This window comes from Crotalus tigris, unplaced genomic scaffold (assembly GCF_016545835.1).
Source record: "Crotalus tigris isolate CLP2741 ecotype Arizona unplaced genomic scaffold, ASM1654583v1 scf7180000019139.288180, whole genome shotgun sequence".
In the NCBI taxonomy this organism is placed as follows: Eukaryota; Metazoa; Chordata; class Lepidosauria; order Squamata; family Viperidae; genus Crotalus; species Crotalus tigris.
This window is the reverse complement of record NW_024097396.1, coordinates 153,885-176,784: the sequence shown is the minus strand read 5'-3', so window position 1 is coordinate 176,784 and position 22,900 is coordinate 153,885. Positions and strand designations below refer to the sequence as shown.

General features: G+C 40.1%; 2 protein-coding genes across 6 annotated transcripts in view; one reads left to right on the top strand and one right to left on the bottom strand.

The window, feature by feature from the left end:
• The first annotated feature begins 1,203 nt into the window (after nt 1-1,203).
• On the top strand, nt 1,204-15,178 carry PSMD6 (proteasome 26S subunit, non-ATPase 6). The gene is made up of 8 exons (XM_039359861.1): nt 1,204-1,480; nt 3,732-3,937; nt 5,720-5,865; nt 7,667-7,886; nt 7,995-8,103; nt 9,328-9,496; nt 13,522-13,599; nt 14,405-15,178. Exons 1-8 carry the CDS (start codon nt 1,336-1,338, stop codon nt 14,499-14,501), a joined length of 1,170 nt encoding a protein of 389 aa, XP_039215795.1. The 5' UTR covers nt 1,204-1,335; the 3' UTR covers nt 14,502-15,178.
• A 2,874-nt stretch (nt 15,179-18,052) lies between these two features.
• ATXN7 (ataxin 7) overlaps nt 18,053-22,900 on the bottom strand; it is a 118,378-nt gene continuing 113,530 nt past the window's right edge. For all 5 annotated transcript variants that reach the window (XM_039359865.1, XM_039359863.1, XM_039359862.1 and 2 more), the window contains one exon: nt 18,053-22,894. In XM_039359865.1, the coding sequence (XP_039215799.1) occupies nt 22,877-22,894 (18 nt within the window). In that variant the 3' untranslated portion in view covers nt 18,053-22,876. The remainder of the gene's footprint in view (nt 22,895-22,900) is intronic.

Sequence of the window (22,900 nt, the reverse complement as noted above, 5' to 3'; positions counted from 1 at the left end):
TTGCTTGTCAAAGGGTCACAAAAAGTGATCCCACGACCCCAGGATGCAACCATCATAACTGAGTCAGTTGCTAAGCGTCTGAATTTTGATCATATGACCACGTGGATGCTGTAAGGGTCATAAGTGTGAAAAAATGGTCATTAAGTCACTTTTTTTACAGTGCTGCTGTAATTGCAAACGGTTACTAAATGAACTGCTGTAAATCTAAGGACTACCTATAATATATACAGGGTTGTCTATAGACTCTATGGAGTCAAGCAGGAAAACGTGTGTGGAAAAACGTTTCTATTTTATAATTTTCCCCAGGGACACGGAACGGGATTTTTGGCTATTTATACACATTATATAAAAGTACATTAAAATTACCCCCAGGAAAGATCGGAGCAGATAAACACACGCACGCAGGTGGAGATACTTCACCAAAACGAACTGTGTTGACTACGGAACAAGCTTGCAGCAAAGCCAGCATGAAAACAAACAAAAGAAACGTTCGAGTTCTAAAAAAAAAAAAAAAAAGCAAAAAAAGTAAGGAAAGAAGCAGAGGCACGCAGCTTCTCCGGTGACCCTTTTCATCACACATGCTGGTGATTTTGCCATTTATGCAAAACAAATTCCTTAAATCCTTTATTTGTACCAGCAGGAAAAAACCCCCACCAGCCCGGCTCTAAACGCCGCCGATAAATACGAAGGCAGCGCCATCTATCGGTCACAGTCGGGATGCGCAGGGAGGCGTTATGGGTTACTTTAATCAAGGAATGCAGAAAAACAGAGAGCTTGATAAAAACCGGAGCCTTGTTCTGGGCGATCATTTCCTGCTCCTCCTACATCCAGGGAACCACCAGGGTAGATATTAAATTGGATGGAGCAAAAGGGGAGAAAAGGACGGCGAGCAGTTCCTTTCCCCTTTCGTGCTTTGCAATTAGCCCCCAGTAACATTTTGTAGGAGACGCTTTAAAGCCATTTGGAAACTAAACCCTTTGTGGTCGAAGCCACGCATTCTCTCGTATATCAGGCCTGCTCGTGCTTCAGCCTTACGAGGGCCGTATCCCCTTTCACCCTTTTTTTTCCCTTCCAGCCGTCGCAAACCACGCACATGGGGCACGCGAGGCTGTATAACCGGAAGAGGCTGGTAACGCCGCGGCGACTGTAACTCTTGGTCGCGCCCAGGCGGATATCGGAAGCGGCCTCCGGGACCGTTCCTTCCGTTTCCGGGTGGCGGGCTGAGTCACTCTGTAATCTCTTCTTTGCTGCTCGCTGGCTATTTGGCTTCTCTTCCGTGCCTGTCAGCGACCGGCCTTTCTCTCTCTCTCTCTCTCGTCTTCCTTCCTCGCCGGAATGCCGCTGGAAAACCTGGAAGAGGAGGGCCTCCCTAAGAACCCCGACCTCCGGATCGCCCAGCTCCGCTTTCTGCTGAGCCTGCAGCCGCAAAGCCCGGACCCCGCCGTGCGCCAGGAGCTTATGGCCGCCATCCGTCAGCACGGTAAGAAAACGGGGGAGACCGGCTTTGGCTTCCTGGAGGTTTTGCCCGCTCGCGTCCATTTAGGGCAGGGGTAGGCAACCTTGGCTCTTTTATGACTCGTGGACTTCAATTCCCAGAATTCCTGAGCCGGCCATGCTGGCTCAGGAATTCTGGGAGTTGAAGTCCACGAGTCATAAAAGAGCCAAGGTTGCCTACACCTGATTTAGGGCAACCTTTGGCGATCCAAAGGCTAGAATGAACAAGGAGGAAACCCCTCTTTAAGTAAACCTCAAAGAGAAGCTTAAAAGTTTCTTAAAGATCAGAAGGGTGGATTTGTGGCACACCTTTAGCAGTTTGGAAAGCCTGGCTTAATCCCTTGCTCAGTAAGGGGGGGTGGGGAGATTTCTGCACATGCTCAGAGGTATGGGAAGTTGTGCTACGTGGAACCATCGCTCCCCGGGGACTATCTTCTAGTCTCTCTGCTTGAACCCATCTATCCGAGGAGTGGAAATTGGCCGCCCTTCTCCACTGCCAAACCTGCCATTCTGTGCCTCAGAGTTGTACCTGCTAGTTTTGGTCTCTCTGGGATCATAAGGAACAAACTTTGTCCTTATTCTGTGTAACATCGCTTTGAGTGCTTGAAAAAAAATGTAACCACCTACCCCTCCGCCCGCTTTTCTTAATGTTGCCTCAGTCTTTTCTGTTAAGACTTCGGTTTCCAGTCTCCTCAACATCCTTACTGCCTTTCCTGCAGTTGGATTCTCTGAGTCCTTCTGCAAATGCAATGCCAAGAACTGGATGTAAGATAAGATAACCGTCATTGTCATTTATTTCTGTGAGCAACTGGCACACATTAAAAAATGAAATTCTAATGCCCGCTCTCAAAAGAAGATACACACACACATAGGCGCACGCGCGCACACACACACACACACACACACACACATATACATACATACATACACATACACATACACACACACACACACACACTCATACATCTATATGTATATGTATGCACATGTAGGTGTGTATATATACACACACGTACATGTGCATACATATATGTGTATGTGTGTATATGTATATACACTGCATATATGTATATGTATGCACATGTACATGTGTTGCATATATGTGCATACATATACATATGTGTATATATGCATACATATATATGTATACTATATACCGGTATATATGTATATGATACTGGAGATGGGGTCTGAGCAGGGCAAAATAAAATAGCTGCTTTCCAGGATAGGGAAAATATACTTCTGCTATAGTTACTTAAGGGCAGTCATCGTCTTAGCAGCCATGTCACACTGCTGATGGTTATTCAGCTTGTATTCAGATAGGTAATTCCCGGAACGTTTGTGCAGATGCTATGACCAGGGCACGTAGAGTTCTCATCCTGTTCTTGAGCACTTTTTTCCCCCTTACATGCATGATTTTGCATTTATTTTTTTAAGTGCAATATTTTATTTTCAACACATTGCTAGCGTTTTGACTTTTGTCTTTGGTTTTTAGATCCAATTTTATTCCTTACCTCATTGTTTTTCTTCATAAGAAGATGCATGAATACTTATATGCCAGTTGCCCTTCTGACTACCTTTTGGCAATAAATATCAGCATTATTTATTACATTAATTTCCTCACTCTGCAGCTGTTGAATGCCTATTGTTCAGGTTTATGTATTGCAGCAAGTAGTTCATATAATTATCTCCTCTGTTTTTGAGTTTATTGCTTTCTTTTCCTTGGCATTTGTCATGTGCTGTTCCACACCATCATCTTGAGGAAACTATTGTTTGTATATTCCTTTGCTCTAAGTATTATTATTTAGCTCACTTTGTTCATGAATTGTCCTCTTGTGCATGTAATCAGTTAGATATAAAAAGTCTATTCTGAGAGATATCATGCATGGTGACACAAACTTTGCATATTTATTCAGAAGAAATCTTTTTTAATTTTGTGAGTGTATCTCCCTGCTTTTACACATGCAGTAAGAGGTAATAGAAAAACTTCAAGTTGTTAGATGTACCTCCAGGGAGTACTTTTTTCTCTTGGAAAAAGCAAGCTTACGGAGTCTCTAGTCACAATCACAGATTTGAAGCATCTCAGTCTAATCAGGGTTTTCCAGTGGCCCTTTCTGGAAACCTTATGCAGCTGGATACAATGCTTATTTCATTTCCTTTTATGTTTTTGTTACTCTCGTTCTCGTTGAAGATATGATTTTTTTTAATCATATCTTTTCTGGTGATTCTCTTCTCAGATATGGCCCCATATTATGAAAGCCTCTGCAAATCCCTTGACTGGCCGGTAGATACTGATTTGTTGAATAAGATGAAGAAAGCCAATGAGGAAGAGCTGAAACGCCTGGAGGATGAATTGGAAGATGCAGAGAAGAACCTGGGAGAAAGCGAAATCCGTGATGCCATGATGGCCAAAGCTGAGTATCTCTGCCGAATTGGCGACAAGGTAAGTGAAGTGTTCAGATTTCACAAATTACCTAATGATTTAAACCCGGGTTTTCCTTTAATGATATCCATGTTGGAAATAAGTATTAACTGCCTTGAAACTGAGGGCCGTTCATGGCTTTTGAATGTTAAGTCCAAAAACGAATAGAACAAAACCTTCACTTGATTTGTTTTACATTTAGTTAAAGTTAGTAGGATTAGTCTCTAATCCAATATTTCATGATTTTCTTCAGCCACATTAAAAAAAAAATACAATTTAGTAATATTGCTTAGTAGTTTCTGGGAATCCCACTCACTATATCTAATACCAAACAACTTGTTTATAATGGTTTCAGAAGCTGCTATTATATATGAAGGCGATAATAGTATGTTATAAAATACAATAAAGTGACTTTGGGTTATACTAGGAAGTTCAGTGAGAATGACTATGTGTCAGATAGTATCTTCCCACAGATTCTCATTGGATTGCTGAGTTATTCTGAAAGGCTACAGATTCCCTACCTCTTTGCTAAGAGTTTTGTTTCAGAGGAAATACTTGTTATACTATGTGGAGGGAATTGGCTGGTAACCTGGTACTCGTAATTTAGCTAACTAGACCCAAAATAGATATATTGTCTAGATTGTTATTTTAAATGTCAGGTTTGGAAGAATTTGGACACCTTCTGGTATTAAATAAAGTGAAAATGTAGTAATAAGTAAAGCTTGATGATACCTATGTATAGATTTTTTTCTGATTTTTTTTTTAACCTCATTCCTGTGGGTGAAGAAAGAGAGACCATTAATGCTCTTTCAATGGGAAATGAACAAAATTTGAACGATATGCCTGGGATGCTTTATGTTGGATTCCTGCACTGAGGAAGGGATTGCGGTCTTTAACCTAAGTAGTCCATCCTACTCTGTGATTGTGAGATGTTGCAGAAATGCTTGCTGCAGTTCCCGGATCACAGTCTAGTTGGCTTCCTAAGCTGGTATATGACTTTCAACTGGGCTCAAAAACCCACTTGTTTTCTTGTTCTAGCCACTGAACCTTCTTGTCTTTCAAATCCACTCTGCTCGCCTAGTATTCTCTTACTGTACACTCTAGAGAAGGAAACTTTTGTCTGCTTTACAGTTAAGGGCATAGGTAGTAATTCTTGTTGTGTAACTCTGCACCATTCTTTTGGGTTTTCTGAAATGGGTAGGGGATAATTCTAGTAACATGAACTACTGGAAGTTTGACGTTTACTCAAAACATAAGTATAAAGATTGAATTGGGAAAATTGTTCTTTTTAATTTGAGGGGATAGTGTTGATCAATTACAATTCAAGCAGGAGTGATACCTCTATGACAGTATAAGACGGGTGTCAAACTGCCAGCCCGCGGGCTGGATGCGTCATGGCGAAACCCTGCTCATCCCATTGCCAGCAATGGAAAAAAAGTCACAATACGTCGCGACATGTCACGTGACATTGCGAGTTTGACACCCCTGGTATAAAACATGTTTGGTGCCCCTAGGGCAAGTTGCATTTGAGCCCTGGTGGCACAATGGTTAGAATGCAGTATTGCAGGCTAATACTGCCAACTGCCAGCAGTTTGATTCTCACCAGCTCAAGGTTGACTCAGCCTTCCATCCTTCCAAGGTCGGTAAAACGAGGACCCAAATTGTTGGGAGACAATAGGCTGACTCTGTAAACCACTTAGAGAGGGCTGTAAAAACTCTGTGAAGCGGTATATAAGTCTAAGTGCTATTGCTGTATGTAGTCATCCCCATTTTTCTTGTCTGTCCTTACCGTGTTTTCTTTAGGAAGCTGCTTTAACTGCCTTTCGGAAGACATATGACAAAACTGTTGCTCTAGGACATCGTCTGGACATTGTCTTCTACTTGCTGCGAATTGGCTTATTTTATATGGACAATGACCTTATTACACGGAACACTGAAAAGGCCAAAAGGTATCGTTTCTCTTAGAATGAGAGAATCTGGAGAGGCTCTTATCTAGCGCATCTCAACATAATTGTAAGGTCGTCTGATTGCAAGTGAATGGGCCTTTATGTCACATAAAGGCTGATCTTTAGAAATTCTAAATCAGTGAAAAAACGTCAGAAATGTTGAAAAATGCAATTTATCATTTAAAAATTAAGATTTTTTTTTGGGGGGGGGGAATGAAATCTAGTATAGAATGGTTAGAAAAGGCAGCTTTACTTTTAAAAACTGAAATGCATTTTGTATTTGAAGAATATTATTTTGTGGGTTTATTAGGGTTTGTTCATTTTTAATTAAACATAACGGCTAGCAGACATGTACAACCTGCTCATGTGTAATTAGGTTGTTTTAAAATATTCATAAAGTGTACTCTTTGGACGGTTAATTTTTTCATTAATAATGCCTCTATCCCATTTTTTCCTACAGGTAAATCCTTGATTTACGATCATAACTGAGCCTAAAGTTTTGGTCGTAATTTGTGATGATCTAATGCAGGTCACCACACGATCTCGTCCAATTTTATGCCTTTTTTTTTTGCAACAGTTGTTAAGCGAACTCTGTAGGCATTAAGCGAACCCATTGCTCACTATAGATCTTTTTTTTTTTGCTGGAAACCAGAAGTAAACAGCGGTTTCTGCGAAAAAATGTAAATCAGGGGTCACATGACTACTGGACACCACAAAGGGGCATAAATGCACACTGGTTGCTGAGTGCCCAAAATGTGATCATGTTACTGGGACAGGGGCAAACTCCAGAACTTTGAATCCAGGTTATAAATCCCTTCTTTGGGGAGATCTGTTGTAATTTCGGTTGCTAAGCGACTGGTTGTAAATTGAGGATTACTTGTATTCTGGAAACAGCTTTGAAAAACTACTTTTAACTCCGATTGCTTGTGTGGTGTGCCATTATAGCTGACAGGTCATCCTTTGATTGGCAGGCATAGCAAAAATAGATTGCTTTATTCCCCTTCCTCAAAAGCCCAGGTTTGTAGCCTGTGAGAAGAAAGTGCTTCAACTGGGGATGGGGAACCTTGGCTCTTTTATGACTCGTGGGCTTCAACTCCCAGAATTCCTGAGCCAGCCACGCTGAGGGGAAAGGGAGAGGTTTCCAAGCTGAGCCACGCTGGCTCAGGAATTCTGGGAGGTGAAGTCCACGAGTCACAAAAAAGCCAAGGTTCCCCATCCCTGAACTGGGAGCTTGTTACTGAACGAATAACCATAATCTTCACTCTTGAGTAGAAGCAAAAGAGTTACGTGTCAGAACGCACAGATTATATACGTGTCATGTTGTCTGCAGCAGAATTGTATTTTCTCTCTTTACAACCACAATTGAGCGCCAATTTTCTGTTAAGTGAGACATGGGTTAGCTGAGTTTGCCCTGTTTTTACGACCGTTCTTGCCAGAGATGTCAAGCCAATCACCGCAGCTGTTAAGTTAGTAACACGGTTAAGTGAATCTCCCCCCCCCCTTGACTTTGGCTTGTTAGAAGGTCACAAAAGGGGATCGCGTGCCTCCCCCCAAGACAGTTCAACCGTCATAAATATGAGTCGGTTGCTGAGCCTCTGAATTTTAGATCACCTGATGGGCACGCTGCAACGGTCCTAAGTGTGAAAAAAACATCATGTCATTTTTTTTCCCCAGTGCCGTTGTAACTTTGAAGGGTCACTAAATGAACTGTTGTAAGTCGAGGAGTACCGGTATTTATCTACTCAGTATTTCAGATGTAATGCGGGCTACAGATTTAAAGGGGTGTTTCTGTTTTCTTTGAAAGTCTTATAGAAGAAGGAGGAGACTGGGATCGGCGGAATCGGCTCAAAGTCTACCAAGGCCTTTACTGTGTGGCCATTCGGGACTTCAAGCAGGCAGCTGAACTCTTCCTGGATACCGTCTCAACATTTACATCTTACGAACTTATGGATTACAAAACCTTTGTAACATACACAGTTTATGTCAGCATGATTGCATTAGAAAGGCCGGACCTAAGAGAGAAGGTAGGGCAAACTGTTAGTAGCATAGAGAAGCCGTGAAGCTTGTGTTCCCTTATTGCTCTGCTCTGATTTCTGCTCCTTTTTTCTCTCTCTCCCTTTGACCTGCTTTAGGTTATCAAAGGAGCTGAGATTCTGGAAGTGTTGCACAGTTTACCCAAAGTGCGGCAGTATCTTTTTTCACTCTATGAATGTCGGTATTCGGTTTTCTTCCAGTCGCTGGGTAAGAAATAGTTTAGCTTTATGCTTTTCTGTGAATTCCTAAATGGGCGTGAACACTTAAATCTATTGCAGGGGTCTTCAAACTTGGCCCTTTTATGACTTGTGGACTTCAACTCCCAGAATTCCTCAGCCAGCAATGAAGAATACGGGAGATTGTTGACACATTTAGTACACTACCAGTACTTCCCAGCTCCTTTAATGTTGCTCAAAGTTTATTGACAGCCTCTCGGATCAGTTTTCTTTTTTTCATCGGTTTTGGAGGGGGATATCCACTTTTTTGGTAATGTCAATTGTGCTGATTTTCCCCAGTTAATGCTGACTATCTTCACTGTGTTCCATGTTATAGCCAGTGCCTTGGAAAAAATTTTCAACCCTTCTCCTGACTGATACCTTCCAACAGTGGGATCCATTTGTAAGCTCATTTTAGAAAAATCGTAGTAGGCCAGCTAAACTTTATATAGGCTTGATCAGAATCACTTTAATGGATGGCATCATCAGTTTGGACGTGATTGGTTAATTCTGAGGACAGCCACATCCCTACTTATAAGAGGGTGTGCACACAAAGGCAATCACGTTATTGTAAGTCTTTTTATTCTCTCCCCCCCAAAAAAAGATTTCAGTTTGTTTTTCAATTGAATGGTACATCTTATATGTTATATTAAGGTGGGAAAAATCGATTTACCTTGGTCTGATTTTTTTACATCTCAAAAACCTGGCATTTTAACAGAGGACTGTAGCTTTTTAATATCCACTGTAGCTGTATCCTTTTGAAACTTTTGAAAGAGCAGAGGACAGCAGTCTTTTCAGGAAGTTGGCATAATTTTATCTAGAAAATTCAAACATCTACCAAGTGTCCCAGATCTCATGCAATAATAGAGAAATCACTTTAGGATTTTTTTTAATCACTTAATATTATTTTCTAAAAGTTTAAAGGTCAGCAGGCACCAGTGATGTAGCAGGTGTTGTATTACTAACCTTCAGTTTGAGCGTACAGAGAAGGATGCATTTCTCCTAGGACAGGGGTAGGCAACCTTGGCTCTTTTATGGCTGGCTCAGGAATTCTGGGAGTTGAAGTCCACGAGTCATAAAAGAGCCAAGGTTGCCTACCCCTGTCCTAGGAGAAATAATCCTTTGGGGGGGGGGGTGTTACATTAAATCATATTTGCATGCAACTACTTCTGTAAGGCATTTCCAGCTTTGCACGTTGTCTTTCTGTGTCTTTCAGCCAGTGTAGAACAAGAGATGAAGAAAGATTGGTTGTTTGCACCACATTATCGTTACTATGTTCGGGAAATGAGAATCCACGCCTACAGTCAGCTTCTAGAATCTTATCGGTCACTCACACTTGGTTACATGGCAGATGCTTTTGGAGTCTGTGTAGAGTTCATAGATCAGTAAGTATCATTTAAAAATATTCACCTCTGCATTTTTGTGATATGTCCGCGTTGAAATGGAAGATGGCAATCAATTTATATGTTTATTTTTTTATAATCACAAGTGCTTAATATTTTATTAGCAACATATTGTCTGGGTTCCAGCATTTAACTTAATACATATTAAGTTCCTCTCTACCTCGTTTTTCTAGCCAATGATAAAAAGTATCCCATGTTCTAAAATAAACAATCTTTTTTCTTTTTCATTTTCAATGTCAATCTATCCATTTCTGCACACACTAAGATTTTTTTAAATCAACTCTCCATTTGTTGGTAAATCTTCATTTTTCCAGTGTTGAGCGAATACAATTCTTGCCGCAGTTAATATATGTAAAATTAAATATATACACTCTCTCTCATAATTTCCTACAATTATGCCTAACAAAAATAATTCTGGCTTAAAATCTATATGTTTTTTTTAATCATTTTCTCTAACCATGTATGTATTCTTAACCAGGATCTTTTGGCTTTAGAGCAGTGTTTCTCAACCTTGACAATTTTAAGGCATGTGGACTTCAACTCCCAGAATTCCACAGCCAGCAATGCTGGCTGTGGAATTCTGGGAGTTGAAGTCCACATGCCTTAAAATTGTCAAGGTTGAGAAACACTGCTTTAGAGCATGCCCACCAAAGATGGTAATAAGTGCCTGGTTTTTGTTTACTAAAGTTCTAAATAGTTACGGATTAATGTAATTTAGTTGAAGAGGTTCATAATGAAGATGCCGAGGTTACTTTCAGTGGTTGGATTCTGTCCATGGTGGAACCATGTGCTTCTTTTTATTGGTAGAGCCAGTCAGTGCCTGTTGTCAGAATGTCGAATCATTTACAAAAGAAACCTGATTGAAATGTAACTTCATTAACAAGTTATAGGAAAGACCCGTTTCATTTTTTGACGGCAGGACATTTCTTCTCTGTGGCTTTCATGCGACATACATTTTCATGGAGGCTAGGAATAGGAAGTTCCAACATGCGATAAATAAATATAGTGTCATCAGTGGAACACAAACCATGAAAAAATAAAATAAAAGTAGTAAGGATTGGGCATTAGCTAAAGGAGAGGGTAATCCAGAAACGTAACTGTTTTAGGACACGGGTGTCAAGCTCGCCACGTCACATAATGCCGTGACTTTTTCTGCCGGGGCTGGGGAGGGCACAGCCTCCACATGATTCAACCGGCCCACAGGCCAGCAGTTTGACACCCCTGGTTCAGGAGATTTTTTGAAAAGTATCTTTATGAAAGCTAGTAGCTACATGTTTAATCTAAGTTCATTGTGGCCAGTTCGATTTAAGAAGAGGAAATTTTTAAGATCTCCAGCAAATTATTTAAAATTCCGTTTCACTCAGTGGTGAGCAGCTCTTGATAGACCAACTCAGACTGCAGAAAGTTTATGGAGGTGGGAGTGGGGAGTTATACTTTATGAATGGAAATAGAAGTGGTTTGCTTTCCTTAATTTGGGGCAAAAAAAATTCAGGTAATTGCCCATAAATCTGACATCCTTGCAATAACTATTTTTTAAATAGATCAGAAGCTAAACACTATAAAACAATAAAATAAATATATAGCCTAGGACGGTGATGGCGAACCTATGCACAGGTGCCAGAGGCGGCACTCGGAGCCCTCTCTGTGGGCACATGTGCCGTTGCCCCAGCCTTGCCTCCCCCCGTGACACCCTCCTCACCAGCAGCCCTCCTGGAGAAGGGTCGCCCCCGAGCATGACCCACGCGGAGCAGTGCAGTTAAGGACATGGCAGCCAGGCAGCGTAGACAAGACTCTGTCCTCACGCCCCATCACGCACCGTTGATGCTGCGGGGCGCGGGCAGAGGGCGTGGCTGCCATGGCACTGCTGGGTGATCAGCGGGCCCTGGAGGCGGTGAGTGGCACTGCAGGCAGGTGGGGCAGGGGCGGGGCAAGGGTGGAGTGGGGGCAGGGCCAGTTTTTGGGCACTCGGTCTCTAAAAGGTTCGCCATCACCGGCTTAGGAGATATTAAAAATATCTAAAATCATTATCCCGGTCAAAAGCTAAGGTGGTTTTGCAAAAAAGAAGAGTCCTAATAGCTCTCCTCTGCTATTTCGTAAAGGCTGTAGTTGAAGCAGAAGCCAATCACCTCTTTGTAAGCAGATGAGTTTCAATTTGGGTTATGGGAAATCATCTCCAGTTTTTTTTTTTTTTTTTAAGAATGGTTTTCTACTGACTTTTGAGTGTGAGAGGGCTGTCCTAAAGACATAGCGGCTGTGGTGATGGATCTCTGTTTTGTGTTCGTTGAAGGGAAGTGTTTCATTGTTCTCCAGAATAAAAAGTGCTATCAGAATCATAGAATTTTTAAGCTAATTAGGTAGGATATATAAGCTGATTCTTCATTGATTTAAAGGTTTTGGATTTGATAGCACTCAGAGTTGTTGCAGAAAGAGAAGAGATAAAGTCATGAAAATTGTCTCCAGTTCTATTACCATGTAGAGGAGGTTGCAAAGGGTGATAATCTAGATATCTTCAGCATACTAAGAATAGCAGGGGATTAACAAAACAGATAGGATCCTATTGTTTCACTGTTAACCAAAGCTATGAGGGGGTCTGCTGTAGCTCACGAGTCAAAAGACACAACTTGATAAATCTAGTAGCTCTAGAGCAGTGGTTCTCAACCTTTCTCATGCCGCGACCCCATAATACAGTTCCCCATATTGTGACCCCCAACCACTTATACATCACCGGGTGCCGGGGGCGTGGCCAAAGAAAAGGGGGAAAAAATGGCAGACAGCCTTGTTTGGTGACCCCTGTGAAATGGTCGTTCGACCCCAAATGGGGTCCCGACCCACAGGTTGAGAACCACTGCTCTAGAGCAGGGGTCTTCAAACTTGGCCAGGCATGCTGGCTGAGGAATTCTGGGAGTTGAAGTCCACAAGTCATAAAGGGGCCAAGTTTGAAGACCCCTGCTCTAGAGAAAACTTACATACTTGTGGGAGAGAAAGGAATGTGTGTGAGACTAATCCACCTGAATATGGGATCTGAGATTACCTAGACCAGGGGTAGGCAACCTTGGCTCTTTTATGACTGTGGACTTCAACTCTCAGAATTCCTGAGCCAGCATGGCTGGCTGAGGAATTCTGGGAGTTGAAGTCCACGAGTTAGACAATCAGAAATGTCTTCTAAAATATTTGCAGTACAGTACCTTTTGTAGGATACAAGCAGAGTTGACCATCTATTCAAATGATAGCTTTTACAATATGTTGCATAGGAGATTGATTTGGTTTATTTGGTTAATCAAAGGCTATAGGAATGTGTACAGCCCACTCTGAAGTTAATTGTTCTGGCTTCCTTTGAACTACTAGACCCAGATCAGAGTACTGTTTTACATTTTCCAGCTTTCATTGGTTAACATCCTCTTATGGTTATCCAGTAAAGGGCCTATTGGTATGTTCCTTCCTTATGAAAAACACAATCGAGGTTAAAAGCCACTGTGGATAATCTATTCTAACATGCTGTTACATTTGTCACGATGCTATGCATAACCAGTAGTGGTCAATGGAGCCCTTTATTTTTAAAAGTGTAGATCACTACTGAACGTTCACAGGTTAAGCAGCAAAAACTGAACAGGGACTGTGTGCTGCCACTAAGCAATTTTCATTCCCATGTGGTTTGCTAATTGCAGGTCTTATGTTTCAAAGCTATAAACAATCAGCAGAGCAGCATTTAATTACGCCCTAGTTGCAGCTTTGAACATATTCTGACATGTCTTTGAGGAAGAAGAGAGACTGTTGACTGCACGGTATTAACATTGGCTGCACTAAGTCAATATGGCAGGCTTCCTCTCCTCCCAGTCTTTCTAGGAGGAAGAGGTAGGGCTTTAGCTGCGTCCTAAGCCATCAGACACTTTAGCTGTTGCTGCTACAAAGGGACTTTGCAGTGGGCTTGTTAAGATGGTATCCTGAAATAATCAATCTAAGTATAATGTGCTGTACAAAAGGATCTTTTTTTTCTCTCTTTCAAACAGGGAACTTTCAAGATTTATTGCTGCTGGGAGACTACATTGCAAAATAGACAAAGTCAATGAAATAGTAGAAACCAACAGGTAGCTGTCAAGCTTCTTATTGAATATTGTTTAAGGAAGTGGGATTATTTGGACAATAACAGTAATTATTAATACTTGTAACAGTAGCATTACAAGATTTGCAGATTGGAAGTTGCTGTCCTGCCAAATTGTGTTCTAAGGCAGGGGTCCCCAACCGTGGCAACTTTAAGACTTCTGGACTTCAACTCCCAGAATTCCTCAGCCAGCCCTCAGCCAGCCAAGCTGGCTGAGGAATTCTGGGAGTTGAAGTCCAGAAGTCTTAAAAGTCACCAAGGTTGGGGACCTCTGTTCTAAGGCAGTGGTTCTCAACCTTTTCAATGCCGCGACCCCCAACCGGTCGTAAGTTGAGGACTACTCAACTGGTGCAGCACCGTTTGCAGAATGGGACTTTTGGCGGGCTCAGCAGGGCAGAGATAGCCTGGGCAATTCCTATTGGCTTTCAAAAGCCAATAGAATAAAAGGGAGTAGCACAACTAAGGAAAAGGGGGAAAAAATGGCGGACTGCGTTGTTTGGTGACCCCTGTGAAATGGTCATTCGACCCCAAATGGGGTCCCCACCCACAGGTTGAGAACCACTGTTCTAAGGTATACCTTCAGTTACTTTCTCATCTGGGCCAAACTTCAAATAAGCATATAGTTCCAAATTCCCTTGCCCTTTCTTAGTGTATCTTGCATGGGAAGTCTGATAACTGTAAAGAAAATGCTTTAGGGGAGTCTTATTCACAGATTTCTCTTATCACAGTTTGAAGGCCAGTTGGTGTTTGAAAAATCTCTCAATAAATTTTCTTCTGTTTTCTTACTGTAGGCCTGACAGCAAAAACTGGCAGTACCAAGAAACCATCAAAAAAGGAGATTTGTTGTTAAACAGAGTGCAGAAGCTTTCCCGAGTAATTAACATGTGATTTTTAAAAGTAAAAACAAAGGATTGCACCATTCAGTCAGAACTTTTCTGGAAGTAATTATCCCTATATTATATAATTTGTAATGTAGGTAAGGAAATGTAACCATGATGTAGTTAGGGCTTTTGCAGTCTATTTCATTGTGTAAACAACTGAACTATGAATATTCATGTTTTTCTGATCATTGTTATTAAATGTACAGTACGGTTGGCTGTTTTGTTCTCGAGTTTATGGAGTTTAATTTAAAGCTTAGTATTTTTGTTAACCAGAGGCTGAGCTGTTTTGGCCTTTGTGTTTTGAGAATGCGAGTCTGATCTTTCACAACTTTTCTTACAATGGAAGCAGGACCCAGCAGGGCACTTGTCTTCTTTGGCAAATTGGCAGGATTAGTAGATTGTTGTGTTATACTCCATTAATTTTTCAGATAAAGATACTGAAATTCATAGGCCTCATATAGCAACAATCATTTATTCAAGTCAATCTTGTGCTAGGTGATAAAAGATATTTTATCTCTTCTCAAATATTTGCTTTATGGGATAAGCCCAAAATCTAACATTTTTTTTCCCTTAGCCAATTTCATACCATATGTAATCTTAGGTATGTGCATTTTTTTAATGATCTGCAACCCCCGTTTTTCATTATAATACCTTTTTGCAATAAAGAGAAATCTTCTTTTGCTTCTTTTTGTGTTAAATACAACCATTATTATACTCCTAATTCCACATTGTTTGTGAACATATTTAAAAACACGACTATTCTTTGTGATGCCACAACCCCTTTTTTGGGGGACTGGAATTACAGGTTTGTAAGGCCTTTCCTTATTGCTCAGGAGTCTTGGAGGAGTGTTTTAAGACTTGAGTAACTTCTAACATTGTGTAATCAAGTCTTGCTTCTCAAAGTAAGAAGCTGCCAGAGACTTTTGGTATCACTTTTATTTGCATTCAAGGAAGCAGGCCAAGAACAGAACTGGGGTTATTGTCAGAGAATTATATTTATTGGATTTTTTTACACTCACCTCTATTACTTTTATAAAGAACCCAAGGTCACAAATGTACCTAATACTCCTTTCTCCTTCTATTTTCTCCACCACAACAGTCCTGTGAGGTGGGTTGGGTTGAGAGAACGTGACTGGCCCAAGGTCACTCGGCTGGTTTTTCATGTTTAAGGCGGGGCTATTATTCTATCTCCCGGTTTCTAGCCTGGTGCCTCACCATTAGGCCAAATTGCCCATTGCAAATACATATACCCTATTTGTATAAGTGTGCATGGATATGCATTGGCTATCTTACAGGCATGCATCACTAAGAAGGGCACAGAGACCTTTTGGATCTCAGTACTGATGTATTCCGATAGGATCAACCAACAAAACTACATGGCCAATAAAACAACTTAGTATCAGGTAGCAGCATTCAAGCATCTGATGAACTGATTTGGCTTCTGTTCTGTGGGCTTCTCTGCTACCTAGAAATGCTTAAGCGAAGTGCTTCATGCGATGACACATGTCCTAACAAGGCAGTGTGGTAACATTTTTGATAACATGCATTTTCTTCACTGCAATTTCATCCAGAAAATTTTAACAGGCATTGGCAGATGGGATTCTTGTAGCCTTGGATTTGATCAGTTTGATCATTCAGAAGATGGAGGAAAGATCAGATTTGCACGTCATATGATCGATCCATCAAATTATTTAAAAATGTTTTTTTAAAAAACTGAATGGGGAAAAAATGTTATTTTGTTTTGCCATCAACTACACATCTAGAAGGAAATAGCCTCCAACCAACTAACCATTAATATACTTTGCTTTTCCTTAAATTGGACAAAATCTCCAGGTAGTTTAAGCACTGCATTATTGTGAACATACAACTACAATGCATTTACTAAGGTTCCCACAGTGATTTTTAAGAGCAGTGCTTTTATAGGAGAGACATATAGTGAAGGTACCTGGACATTATTTGGCTGCTGGATTTTCATTTCAAAGTACTTGGGAACAGTGCCTACACTACATGAAAAGGCTAGATATTGGAAGAAAGAAACCAATATTTCATCCTCAGTGTGTCCTCCTAAATAAATTAAAATTTTTATATAAAATAATGAGTTTTTAACATTTTGTACTGCATTTTCATTGGATTATGAAATGACTTCCAGGAAAAAAAGCAGGAGAAAAGTTGGTACAATGAATTCCCATTTTCTGTTATTTTCTGAAGGACATTTCACTTATTATCCTGGTCTTGAACAAAAGCAATTTGTGAATGTTCCAACACTGGAAGTTTTAAAGAAGAGACTGGACAGCCATTTGTCTGAAATGTCTATGGTTTCCTGCCTGAGCAGGCGTGCTGGACTAGAAGACCTCTTAAGGTCCCTTCCATCATCATCATCATCATCTTAAATACAATTTTCAATTTTCAACACCCGTAAAGTGAAGACATAGGTTAGTTCTCCCCATGTCCATTTCCAATTATTTGGTAAGGCTTCCTGTTCTCCATGATAATTTATAATTTGAGAGGACAGATTTATTCAATTGTCATTTGAAGTTGTTTTTTTCCCTGTTCTGCTACTCTCCAAACAGCTTCAAATTAGCAATTAGATACAGCACAGGTGACTGATGTGTCCTGATGTTTAGACCAGACAAGAGACTACTCAGCCTCTATCCTGTTGCTTACTTAACATTGACAAATCCTTTACAAGTGTCAAGGAGGCATTAGGACCTTGCAAAAGTTTAGCATCTAAATTTCTAGATAGGCCCACATCTACCTGATTAGAAATACAGCTGGGATTCTTTACAGACCAAAAATAATGACACATCCCTTAGCTCAGTCCAGGTTTTGTTGATTAATAATAATAATAATAAATAAATAAATAAAAGTTGGAAGGGACCTTGGAAGTCATCGAGTCCAACTCCCTGCTCAGGCAGGAAACCCTACACCAGGGGTAGGCAACCTTGGCTCTTTTATGACTCGTGGACTTCAACTCCCAGAATTCCTGAGCCAGCACAGCTGGCTCAGGAATTCTGGGAGTTGAAGCCCACGAGTCATAAAAGAGCCAAAGTTGCCTACCCCTGCCCTATACCATTTCGGACAAATGGCTGTCCAGTCTCTTCTTAAAAACTTCCAGTGTTGGAGCATTCACCGCTTCTGGAGGCAGGTTGTTCCACTGGTTAATTGTTGTAACTGTCAGGAAGTTTCTCCTTAGTTCTAGGTTGCTTCTCTCCTTGATTAGTTTCCATCCGTTGCTTCTTGTCCTGCCCTCAGGCGCTTTGGAGAATAGCTTAATTCCCTCTTCTTTAAGGCAGCCCCTGAGATATTGGAACACTGCTATCATGTCCCCCCTCGTCCTTCTCTTCATTAAACTAGACATACCCAATTCCAGCAACTGTTCCTTATATGTTTTAGCCTCCAGTCCCCTAATCATCTTTGTTGCTCTTCTCTGTACTCGTTCAAACAGAAACATTGTGCATCTCATCAAGACAACCTAATATTTTTTTTTATTATCCTGGTTAAGTCACATTTTGTTTATACTGCAAGCTTATTTTTCTGGTTATGAAGCAAAAGCACAACTTTTTTTTTATAAATAGTATAAATTATTTTATTTACAGAAACCTGTTACAAAACAAATAGACTATATATTTTCTTCTTTTAAATATCCAAAGTAATTTTTTTCTACCCCATGACATTTGTTCATGTACTATACAGCAGCCAACACAAAAGTTCAGCTCTGAGCAGATGCTCTTGAATATGTATACAAATTATCAAACTATTCACACATTTTACACAGGAGATTGCTTTTCCCCCACCCCCTCTCTATGGAGCTGGGCTCAACTCCAAAGCAAGAAGCTTCCATGGCCTACATTCTCATTGACATTATGTAGTGCTCATTAAAAAATAATAATAAACACCTTTCATAAAAAGTAGAGTATTTTGCACAAAGCATTTAACATAGGTTTTTCTGCTAAAGGAAAGCAGAACAATCTTCAAGTCCAATCCCCTTCACTTTACAATTACCAAACCCCAAAAGATAAAGAGACAAAAAGGATACTTGGCAATAATAACTCTTGCCGGAAGACAACTTACCGGGAAAATGTTTGAAAAAAAATCACACAATGAGCACAAGCTCACTGGGGCCAGGAAGTCTTCACTGAAATGAACCGGGATTTGAACAGCTGCCAAACTCCTGTTCATTTCGGTGAGGATTGTGTATAGGACAGTGGTAGTGGCTTGTGTAGGTAGCTCGTAAAATTGCTTTTGAGAGGTAACTTTTTTTTCAGTAATACAAAATGTCAACAGTCTGTATCCTTAAAAAAAGCTCTATCTGATTACAACAGAACTACGGTTCTCTGAATTCGCTTGTTGAAACCCAGGTGCGGAACCCTTGGCATAGTTTACGAACCGAGGACTGTGTTTCAGCCGGAACATTTGCAAGTTTTATTCTATCTCGTTCCTCTGCATCCTCTCTTCCTCATTAGTGGAAAGTCACATGGAGGTGGGAAAAGCAAGCTCGACTTTTTTTAAATTTTTTTTTTTTAAACAGAACATTCAAGTCTTTAAAGGAGAAGCTGTCTAAAGAACAGTCCAAGCTTAAAATCTAGATATATAAATCAGGCACTTTCAGTTTTTCCATTAGTTTTTAAACCATATAAAGACTCATACCTGTGTGCACATATGTGGGCACAGAGGTGTGCACATACACATACACACAAATGCTTACATGAAAAAAAAAAAGCAGTGTGTCACAATTAAACGAAGTCTTCTGGAATTGTAAGCTATGCTGTATATACCAGAGTAGGTCAACAACATTTGACCAGAAGTGACCTCACCTCGCTGCTAAGACTATCAGGGAAGCTGGGGGGGGGGGCCCACAGGACTTTCATCTGTGGGTAGTAACTCCCAAGACCAGGGATAGAATGCCCTCCTCCCCACTCTGAGGCATGCAAAGTAGGTATGTTAGCTATTGGCTTGGCAGTGAACCACTTCAAATTATAAAAAAGGGTATTTGCTTTTTTTCCTTTTTTAATTAATAAATACTAGATGATTTTCAATTGTACCAAAATTGGATATAAGAAAAAAAAAAAAAACGACCTGTGCAAAAATACATATTTAAATATGTACAATCAATTAACAAAATATGTCTTCTGAAATAGGGATACTTCAATATTTATAATAGAACAAGAAATTCCAAAATAAAGATACAAAATTATGGGTTTCATTATTTTTGTATATTTCTTTGTTCACCATTGCAACATTTTTTTTATTATTATTTTTTTAGGTTAAGAAAACTGCAGGAGTCATAATGAGAAGCAGGGAAGTCTATAAAAATCGTATCTCTTAAATTAAAATCATTCTAACAACCCAGTCACTGCAAATTTTGCAAGATAATTTAAAATTTGAAAGTTCCTTAATTATTTACAATGAGAATGTTGTCAGACAATAAAAGATTCAAAAACAATTACTCCATTCATTACTAAGCTCCCAAAAATGGAATAGTTTGCCTAATAGTTAAGCAAGTCTATACTTTGAGGGCAGGCATAATTTAACATCTGCTTCTATTCATAGCAAATTATAAAACTATATGCCTTAAGAGCCAGATGCAAGACGTAATTCCACCTTAGAATGCCTTTTATGCAAACCCTACCTAATGCACTGGGCGAGCTCTGTGCAACAACATGGCTGTGTTTGTGTGAAGTTCCCAGTGCTTTCAAGGCAGCTTGCAGCGCAGGCATTCACAGTGGGAATTGGGTCCACATCTGTACAACCTATTTAAATTAAACACTGTTGAACCTTCCACAGAGATCTGCATGTTTTAAAGAGTTTGGGACTTGCTTCGATATGCTCAGAGTAACAGAATATTTAAAAAAAAAGTATATTTTTGAGTACTTAAAGCCACTAAGATTTAACTCATGGAAAAGGTCAGCCTTCAAAGGTAAAAAACCAAATTGCACTTGTGATTGAAAATACCTAACACATGGGATGGAACCTATGTCTACTTTCTCTGCCAGGCAGATACATTACTTTGGTTGTTCCTTCCCACTTTCCAAATAAGCCAATTAAGAGGTCTTAGCATTTTACACTATTCTCTATCTACGGAAGGGTTCTTTAAAATTCCCCTTTCTCCAGAATGCAGTCACTTTTAATATTTGCATAATTATCAGTGTCCATAATATTATTCCGTTACTTAAAAAAAAAAACACAACATGATCTTTTGTGAATTCAAGGCTTTTAGAGTTGTCTGCATAGAGTCTTGTTTCTTCACTGTGTTTTTTTTAAATAATTCACTAACAAATTTCATATTGATTTGAAAATCTCAACAGGTAAAAATCAACGAAGGACAACAACAACAAAAAAAAGAGACCCCAAGCATCTACTGCTTGTGGTGGCTTTAGAATCCCTGATGTGCAATGCACCACCGTAATAGGGAGAGAGGCTGGGCTGTGTGAATTAGATAGGCTCAGATTGTCTAATCTCAGCAAAATCTGGTGCCCATTTAAGGCAGAAGTCTATAGGCGTATTTCATTGAGAACATCTTTACAAGCCCTGTTGTGGGAAGATTCAGACGATCTGTTTTCTCCCTCAGCAAGTGTTAATTTTTTTGACTGTGTAGTTCTCAAGTGACAGGCATGAGATGGAACTGAATAATCTGCAAGGTTGGGTGGGAGTCCACAAGTGCAACAGATTCGCAGGTGCATTTCCGAGAAGCTGTGAAAATGCAACAATGCTGAAAATCTGGGCTCGCTGAATGATTGCAAAAGTAAACTCTCACCGGGGAAGAAATGACTGTCTGAAACTATAATCCAAAACACACACTATTACAAAAGGACAGGAAGTGCATTTTTTTTTTATAGAACTGCAGAAGGAAAATTCCCCATGGATTATGTCCTATGGTTTGGATTGATCGTTTCCTCTCCCTTTCAAACAAAATGCATAAAATTTTAGTTTGTTTTTCAAGGTTCACTACTCTTACAATCAACCAGATCACATAGTAGCGTTAAAAGCCCTTCCAACTTTCCAAAAGGAATTCTTTTTTGCTTAAAAGAAAAAGATACCAGTGGAGACTGAATGACACATTACCCCTCCCCACCCCCATTATAAACTGATAATGCAAGGGGTAAATTTAATACTGAGCTCAGAATCTGAACTGGCACTTAATGCAGCCATCAGAAAAATCTGAAAGTGGACTTCAGAAAAAGGTGAATTGGTTGTGTGAACAAAGTTATCAACTCACTGGAAAAAAAAATCTTTCGAAGAAAAATAGCACAGAAAATTTAGTGTTACAGATGATTGCAATTTAGTTTTTTTTAAAGGGCTTTTTTTTTCTTTTTGGTTTCATTTTTTCATCCTTCCCCACCCACATCTCCCCAAAACAACAAAGGCGTATGGCATACAGTATAGGTCAAGAATATATTCTTTGGGAATAAGTTTTAGAGGTCATTCACCATTTTGGATTCAAGAGTTTTGCATCGGTCTGTGTATCAGAATCAAAGCAATTTTATTTCAGAATCAAGCAGGTGCCATCCTCCTCCAAAGAACGCCACTGAGCAACCTTCATTCATTTCAGTGGGTCGTGTACAGAAAGCCCTACACAGCCTCCACTGGAAGGAAGGAAGGAAGGAGATGAGGCAGCTATGCTTGGTGGACAACTCCTATTAAAAATTGTTCCGTACCATGTGGTTTCACAATTTAAATATGCTTTGTAGTTTTTGAGTGATGACCCCAAACTTGTGTGTTGTTTTAAGAACTCCTGTCAGCTTCTTATCCCAAATTACTTATAAAAGGCTGGGCAAAATGTAGACTTTCATTTCTAAATTGTGCTATTTTTTTTTTTTTTTGTATTCCAATCAAGGAACATTGCTATAAAACACTAAAGCCATATTCCCTTCTGGAGGGCTTTTCTGTCTGTTTTATTGTGCCTAACACATTTGTGCCCCCTTTCTGGAAGGGTTTTCACTAGGACAGTGCCAAAAGAGCGGTTAATTAGGCTTATGACACTATCGGTAAAGAAAAGAAAACACAAGTCCATAGTAATATCCTTTCCCAAACACTGCTTTGCCCAACCAATCTTGTTTAAATTAGTGGCAAAAATGATGTACTCCTGTAAATAAAAACCTCACAGGGATGTGTAGCAAGCAGTCCAGACCACTGGTAACACTGATAGGAATAATCCTGTGGCTGAACGGCAACCCAGTGTCCATTTCCAATCTCTGTTGCTACAGACATGGCTTCAGGGAATCTCCTTGATTGTGTGACAGACTAGTAGATTTCCACACCTGAGAACTGTGGGAAGCTGGGAGAACTCAAAAGGCATCAGGGAATCCAGAATTTCCAGATGGAGAGTTTTTTTTTTCTGCTTGTAGTGAAAATAATCCAGTTCTGTCATGGTACTGTCAACTGCTAGGGACGTGCCTTTGGCTTTTA

What these genes read in the sequence shown, in the direction of transcription:
- PSMD6 (XM_039359861.1), top strand. Translation starts at nt 1,336, where the DNA reads ATGCCGCTGGAAAACCTGGAAGAGGAGGGCCTCCCTAAGAACCCCGAC. An exon ending in GGCCGGACCTAAGAGAGAAG is followed by an intron (nt 7,887 to 7,994) that starts GTAGGGCAAACT and finishes GACCTGCTTTAG; the next exon opens with GTTATCAAAGGAGCTGAGAT. An exon ending in GAAATAGTAGAAACCAACAG is followed by an intron (nt 13,600 to 14,404) that starts GTAGCTGTCAAG and finishes TTCTTACTGTAG; the next exon opens with GCCTGACAGCAAAAACTGGC.